This window comes from Mizuhopecten yessoensis, unplaced genomic scaffold (assembly GCF_002113885.1).
Source record: "Mizuhopecten yessoensis strain PY_sf001 unplaced genomic scaffold, ASM211388v2 scaffold2711.2, whole genome shotgun sequence".
Lineage (NCBI taxonomy): Eukaryota > Metazoa > Mollusca > Bivalvia > Pectinida > Pectinidae > Mizuhopecten > Mizuhopecten yessoensis.
In genome coordinates this window covers 2,199,681-2,208,016 of record NW_018485984.1, presented here as the reverse complement: position 1 = coordinate 2,208,016, position 8,336 = coordinate 2,199,681, and the positions used below count along the sequence as shown (strand labels likewise).

Genomic DNA, 8,336 nt, shown 5'->3' with positions numbered 1-8,336 from the left:
TTCGCCTGTTGTGATTGAATCTATTTTATGATACAATCATTATTAGATGTTATTTCCATGATTATGTAGATTTCCATTGATGATGAAGTCGTGTTAAGATTGCCTATCTTTGACAGAAAACATGACACAATATTCTTTTATCTATTTTAATGAGCAGTTGCTTCTTTGTGTGCTCAAGATCAGACAAAACATTAAACATTATGCATAAATAAATAACAAAAAATCTCACTCACAAGGCACCGTCAGCTATGGGTATACATACATGAACAGACTCGTATTGAAGGGAGACACTTCCCTTTAACTACAGCATACACAAACAATCTGCCATGAAAGGGATTCACATGTACGTTACACATTATCTTTTTTATGTTGCATTCACTACCCTTTATTTATGATACGCAAGAGGAGTGCCATCCCTTTAAATTCAACAGGGTTCACAAAAATTGCTAGAAATAATTCAAAAAGTAGTTCCTGGTTTGCTTGTCTGCTTATTGCTGGTGTATTGGTTCCTTTTGCACATACAGTAAACCTGGATGCCTCCCTGTTTACCGCCAACATATTCCAATGTTCCTTTTTCTTGTTTTCTTAAGAAAATGCTTTATACATTTCCCTCAATTTATCACCAAACCCCTTTATAATGCTTTATGATATTACATACTTTCTTCCACATGGTAAAATATTCTTGCAGGAACAAAATTTTGTTAAAAATTCTATGAATCAATGATCGAGTGAAACTGTGTCGGATAAGTTTGTTAGAGAGAGCTTTCCTTTGCTGGAATTGATAGCATTAATGATTATTTTCAATTTAAAAAAAAAATAGAATTGTAGGCTAGCTAAAACACTCTGCACCTCCTTGGGACTATTTTTGGTCAATATAGACTATTAAATGAACACAATTCACAATGAAAAATATACTGCATACCAATAAACTGTACAAAGTTTGGTTGAAATCTATGCAGTCCTTAAGTAGTCTAGGCCCATTTTGTTATTAAAAAGAAACTCGCAACATAGATAACAACTAGCTTGCATACAGATAGATAAGTTGTAGTGCAACGTTTCATTGAAATTAATGCAGTTCTTTAGGACAGACAGACAGTAAAATTACTCGGATAACTGTATGTTCAAATTTTTATTTCCATTGTATGTCGTTCATATTGATTAGAAATATGAACTGAAAAAGTAAAACATAGCTTTCATTATCAGTGTTTCAATTCAAAGTTAATGTATGTATCACATTTGCTTGTTCAATAAATAGAGCAGTCATCTTCTGGTACAAGTCAGAGGTACTAAACTTGATAATTACAATGGGGTCATGGCATTCATAGCTGATGTAAATGAATTTAGTAGGGTAAGGGTAATAGCCATCAAATAGTAAATACCACTTAAGTTTCTTTTTTATTCCTGTTTCTATTTCCCCTTCAGTTTAAATATATATGCAAGATTTTTATGTCTTGAAATGGTCTGCATTTTCACATTCTACAAAACATCACCAACTACCAGTACACAGCATGTTAATGGATTCTCAATGACAACAAAACTCAAAGGACTGCAGACATTTATATCTTCAATTTAGATAAACGATATTTTGACAAAGCAGCACTCTCAAATAGATGTTTTCATTTCAATTTTTAAGTTGAAGTATTGTCATTTAAGGACAATCCAGGTTTTGGTTGGGAGGAAACTTGGAGAAAAGCCAATGACATGCCACAAGTACCTGAGGATTGCCCAGTAACGGCCTCAAACCCACGACCCAGTGGTAGAAGGTTAGAGATTACAGAGGGTCAGTAGCCTTAACCACTCAGCAACGGCAGCCACTGAAAGTATCAGAAACTGAATCTCAAACTCCAAGCTGCATTTAGTGGTCTCCTCATGATATGTTTAGATATATTCATCTAACAGTTCAACGTCTTGCATGTGCTGTTCCACTTGTTCATTCTCGCATAAAAATAAATCTACAAGATAGGGAATGATAACAATAATGTGGTTTATCTACCACATCTAAGACATAACTCTGTCACAATGGAGCATACATGATGCTTAATACCAGTAAACTTGGCCACATACATGATGCTTAATACCAGTAAACTTGGCCACATACATGATACTTAATACCAGTAAACTTGGCCACATATATGATGCTTAATACCAGTAAACTTGGCCACATACATGATGCTTAATACCAGTAAACTTGGCCAAATACATGATGCTTATTACCAGTAAACTTGGCCAAATACATGATGCTAAATACGAGTAAACTTGGCCACATACATGATGCTAAATACCAGTAAACTTGGCCAAATACAAGATGCTTATTACCAGTAAACTTGGCCGCATACATGATGCTAAATTCCAGTAAACTTGGCCACATACATGATACTTAATACCAGTAAACTTGGCCGCATACATGATGCTAAATATCAGTAAACTTGGCCACATAGATGATGCTTATTACCAGTTAACTTGGCCACATACATGAGGCCAAATACCAGGAAACTTGGCCACATACACGATGCTTAACACCAGTAAACTTGGCCATATACATGATGCTTATTCCCAGTAAACTTGGCCACATACATGATGCTTATTACCAGTAAACTTGGCCACATGCATGGCAATTAATCGCAACAGAATAAATTAAACAGGAACTGCTTACAATGCAGGTACAAACATTACTGAAACTGAACACATACCTCCACACTGATCAGGATACATATACACAGAGTACAGACATACTTTTAGTGTATCATGAGACTGGATATTTATATCAACATGTTCGATACCATGCACATCTTACTGGTATTGATTTTCTACACTTATGGTAAGTACGGGTGGGAGGCACTTTGTCAGAAATTCCCATTTTACCCTCTGCTTCTTATTTTACTTCATCCTTGGAAATCTGAAAGGTGACCGACTTACCTGGAAAACCACCTCCCACCACTACCATAAATGGGATGCAGAAAAGCCTGTGAAAATTACAAGTTGCAGTATAGGAATTTAGCGCCTTCAAAGATTTCACATAATTTACACTGTGACTAAGACCATACAGTAGATATGAATTTTTTTCCTGTATAAATCTTCCCTCGTCTATTGCCAACCTCTTGTTCAGTACATTACAAGTTTTGAGTCTTTCTGCTAGTGCAATCAACCGAACCTAATAAGCATAAATGGTTTACTATGATAAATGTTTAGAAATAAATGGTTTACATTTCAAAATGGTTCACTTTAGCATTATAATGACAACAGATTCAAAATGCAACCTAAGTTATACACAGACATAAAGGAAAGAACCAAAGATAAAAATATCATAACGGATTTAAATTCTACCGAAACAATTGAGATACATGCAAGTTAACAGATCGGAAATTCGCACATCAAAACATCTTCAAGCTATCAATAAAAAGTCACGTGTTGGTTTGGAATTCCTCAGATGTGTTTTGGGAATAGTTGCTACATTGGTGAAATCATCATAGTACATTCAGTATTTCAAACGTAGTATTTTTTGGATGAATGAATTTATTGTGAATATTGGACGCAATTAGCACTCGTGCTCCAATAAAACGCAAGTTAAATTGATCATTATCACTCTACTGGTCATCAAACAAACTCTTCTAAATAACTTAAACATTCAACACAGTCTTTTAGTCATTACCAATACCAAACAACCAAATAACAAATAAGTCTTTCTGCATGCACTTTCATAGGATTCATGTATAACTTACTTAGCACCCCAAACAAGGGTCAAGGACATTATAAAATTTAAATACGGTAATGTTGGAAGTACCCTAACGTAATAGAGAAAGCTGCACAAACATCCACACATTTATAGTACAAGTATTCTCAGATCTAACCGAAGCCACTCTCAGAATACAGTCTTAACGCATTCACCCCTGAAGACACATTTTAACTCTTCCAATTCAAAGGTTGGAATAGCCCTTCATGAAATTCAGGGGTGAACAAGTTAATGGATTTACGTAGACAACTTTTCTACACGTCTGTCAATCTTTCTCCATTCACCCACAAACCTGACTGACCGGACAGTCTCTTTACAGGTCTCCTCTCTCAACAAGTGTAGTCAAATAGTGCAACAACACTCCAGCCAGTCAAATTGAAATGGATACAAAGCATTGTTGTTTTATCAGTAGCACCTGTAATCCCCAAAAAACAAGTAAAATTAAACTCCTTTTCTCACAGTATACAATAATTAACACGCCTTTCTCTCATGCTCGTTTAAAATCATAAAAATCTTAGGTATCCTGTCGTCCATATATTAAAGCATTTGATACATTTACCTACAACCACCTACAGGTGGGAAGTTCCTTTCTCCCCTTCTCACCCCAATGCATTGTAAGCTCATTTCAGGAATGTTGAAATAATGTAAGTCATGTAAATAATTATACAATTGTAACAAAGTGTAAAATCAACTATCAACTGCCGTTCATTTCCACAGGGTCTATAGGCTCAGTTTTCACCTTAAAGTCTGTGCCATTGGTCGTGGCCAGTTTGATTGGTAACACTTTCGGTGTTTCTGCGGATGACACACTGTCACCATTGTTTTTAGGGGACTGTCCATTCTCTGTAGCTTTGACGCCATTACTATTAGTGTTTCCCTCCCCCTCCCCACTCTCTCCTTCGTTAGAATCCTCCCCCGTCGGATGCATCTGTTTGAGTTCCTGCGCGAAGTCAGCCATGCCGTACTGCTGAGCAATACGGAGGCCTTCATCAAATAAAGTCTCCTGCAGCAAACCACTGGCCATCTGTGTTGTGTACAACTGGGACCGCACCATCAAGTTGAACTCATCCATGTCTCCAGAATTATCTCCCCTTGGTGAGGAACTTCCACTTTGCATATCTGTGGAACACAAACAGACAAGATGAATCTTTTTTGTTCTATTGCTGAGATAACAACTTATTTGTCAGACAAACATGAAAATCAACTGTAATACTGAGTTTTGGTCCTTGCTCCTAACACAATGTGCAAGCAAGAATGTTTGTCCAATTAATTGGTTGATTGGTGGCCAAATTCACAAACTTGTGGAGGAGTAAACAAAAAGCTGTTAATCTGCGTCATGACTTTTCCGATAAAAAACAACATCTACTTGACCACAGGTTTATAAATGAATTCTTTCTACCCATAGTTTGGTTTCCTGCCTATTACTTCTACACAATTTATCAGATTTCTATGAGTGATACCCCTAAAGCTGGAGTGTAAGGGTGGGTAATAACTGATATGACCTCTATATACCATCAAAAACATGGCTGATAGCCTCTAGTTATCTCCCTTGCATCACATAACTTATCTATGATCTTGGCCACAGCACTCTCAGCCTCAAAATTTTAGGGTTTAAGGTCCGACACTTACCTACAAGATACTATAATAGAACGTCCAATCCTTAACTGATGAAGATGACCCTTACCTTCCTCCTGGAGACGTTTGTGTTTCTGTATGATCTCGTTCTGTTCAGAAAGGAGCTGTAGCTGACGAACCGTGGTTTGTTCAAGTTCCACCTGTATGGACCTATAGACCTCGGTGTCCACACCTCCGGTTTCCTTGGCAGTCTGGAGCTGGGCTTTTAAGTCTTCCTGGCGCTGGGTTATTAGCAACAACTCTTGGTTCAGGTTTGTGTAGCGCTCCTGTAACAGATCAATACTCATACAATCTAACCTTTAACAGGAACGATGGGGCACATCACAGAGTATTTCTGTTTATTTATTGGCCCCACACAGGGTATTTATCAGTGGTTAGTATAAATGTTTACCACATGGGGCCCCACAATTGTATTTATTACAACGGCTAATATCAATGTTATACATGAACCAACTTTCTTAATGGAGGTTGAACATAATTTAACGTATGCTGTGAGATCTATAACAAACACAGATATACTAGTAATATAAAGACCAGTATCAACTACAGTATGTAAATTGTCTAACTTGTCAAACATTTGTATATAACATTTCAAACAATTTCTGAAATTATTTCACGGCTTCAAATTGTGCTTTAATTTCGGAACAATCAAATTTTTAATGAAAATTACTGTTACCAAATTACAAAATGTATATTGAGCTTCAAAATAGTTCAGAATGTTCTCAAATAGTGTTTATGAAGAAACAGGTCAGAAACAAATGATAGAGCATGAAATGGAAACCAACAGTGCTTTCTGAAAGTGGATTTACATCCAAACCAAACTGACAACGACAAAAAAATGCCAATTATCTCCCTTATACTGGGATACAGTGCCCTAAACTATTCCTATAGTATTAATTCACTCACCCCTACATATTTAAACTGGACTGCCGAGTCTTTGATTTGGTATGGTTTAAATGTGACTTTAGGGGTGAATGGGTTAATAAGAATTAAAACATTTTTTCTTTTCTTTTAATACTGTACAGGGTCTTTCAATATATATATATAATCAGAGTGTGAGAAAATATTTCAAGAACTACCAGACCAAATTTCATTTTGTATTTGTTTGCCTTCTTTGTCTAACGAAGATTCTGACCAAGCACATTTGTGTCAGTGATATTTGTGTCCGGTGCAGTTTGTTATATAACATTAACATACCTTTTCTACCTTGATGTACAAGGGATCAAACCGTGTTCGCTTGGCTGATGTCATAGGGACAATAACATCAGATGCTCTGTAAGATAAAATAAAATCGTCTTTAAATCTTTTCATTTCCTGTAATCCAGATCACCTATCCACTAAGAGTCTTTTAAATCTCACATGAACAATAATTATGTCGCAACCATTTTCATAAATTTCTGAAAACAAAAAACCCCAATGGCCATTTTCATGTAAAGCATCGCATGTGATAAGCATCCTTAGATACATAAGCCATGCAAGTTTAGTTGATGTAGGACAAGTAGTTACTTGGTAAGTGACCTAAACCAATCTTCTTAACCTGGTCACTGAAATGGAAAACGTATGTCAAAAGCAGCATCCGAAGCATCGCATGTGATAAGCATCCTTAGATACATAAGCCATGCAAGTTTAGTTGATGTAGGACAAGTAGTTACTTGGTAAGTGACCTAAACCAATCTTCTTAACTATAGTGCAGATGGGGCCTGACCTTAACAAATCTTCTAAACCTGGTCAGTCAAGCCGAAAATGTAGGTCAGAAGCAGCATCCGAGGCATCGCATGTGATAAGCATCCTAAGATAAATAATCCATGCAAGTTTAGTTGATGTGGGATAATTAATAACATGGAAACTGAGCTTAACCATTCTTCTTAACCTTAGTGCAGACTGACGGACAGGAAACGCCAATCTATAAGCCCCGATTGCGTTGCTTATTTCAAGAAATAATCTAAGCATAAAATGAAAAAAAGGTTATATGCCAACCTTGTCTGGTCTATAATGAGCAAAATGTATTATTATTATTAATTAATTAATTAAGATGCAGGAATGAAGCTGCTAGATTGATGACAAAAAAATAATGTAAATATTAATGGTTACTTTGACTTTGTCACCCTAAAACATGAACTCATCTAAAATATTTATTATACTTAATCAGATCAATATAGGAAGTTTGATGAAAATCCTTTCAGAAATGAAGAAGCTAGAGAAATGACAGAGATATTTTTATAAATAAACAGGGACCATGACCTTGTCTCCCTGATTTCAATTAGAGGATTCTCATACAATATACCAAGTCTGAAGAACACCCTTTCAGAATCAAAGTTGCTAGGGTGATGACAAAGTGTGGACATATGTTTGAACAAATGTGAGTATATATGCACCAATACACACCAAAAAAAAAGCTATTTTCCCTAAAAAAAACTGATCACAAGGGATTATTAAATGTGAAATTAGAGTTACGATCAGCTAGAATGCAATACAATGTACATTTTATTATTCCAATGCCAATTTCTACAACAATGACATTTACAGAAACGATACACAATCTGATGTAGTTTTTTGTCATGTGTGGATCTGTTACAGTAATAAACAGTCAGTACAGAGAGTTCTATCTGTCAGCATCATGATGATATCTCCTGTGGAGGTGGTTTCTCCAGACAGTTTTTATTTTTATGAAAAGCAGTCTCCCTAGACAGTTATCCTGTTAGGAATAAACCTGATCAGGAAGGAAACAAGGAATCTCTCTAGACAGTTTAATTTGCTGGACTATTCCTGATAAGGATAGTCTCTCTAAACAGTTTAATTTGCTGGACTATTCCTGATAAGGATAGTCTCTCTAAACAGTTTAATTTGCTGGACTATTCCTGATAAGGATAGTCTCTCTAAACAGTTTAATTTGCTGGACTATTCCTGATAAGGATAGTCTCTCTAAACAGTTTAATTTGCTGGACTATTCCTGATAAGGATAGTCTCTCTA

General features: G+C 36.0%; 1 protein-coding gene across 5 annotated transcripts in view; it reads right to left on the bottom strand.

Moving 5' to 3' along the window:
- Positions 1–2,559: 2,559 nt before the first annotated feature.
- The window catches only part of LOC110445072 (NGFI-A-binding protein 1-like), a 58,914-nt gene continuing 53,137 nt past the window's right edge, over positions 2,560–8,336 (bottom strand). For all 5 annotated transcript variants that reach the window (XM_021489456.1, XM_021489457.1, XM_021489455.1 and 2 more), the window contains exons 8-10: positions 6,563–6,638; positions 5,415–5,631; positions 2,560–4,849 (exon numbers count right to left, since the gene is read on the bottom strand). In XM_021489456.1, coding sequence (XP_021345131.1) covers positions 4,425–4,849; positions 5,415–5,631; positions 6,563–6,638 — 718 coding nt within the window. In that variant the 3' untranslated portion in view covers positions 2,560–4,424. The remainder of the gene's footprint in view (positions 4,850–5,414; positions 5,632–6,562; positions 6,639–8,336) is intronic.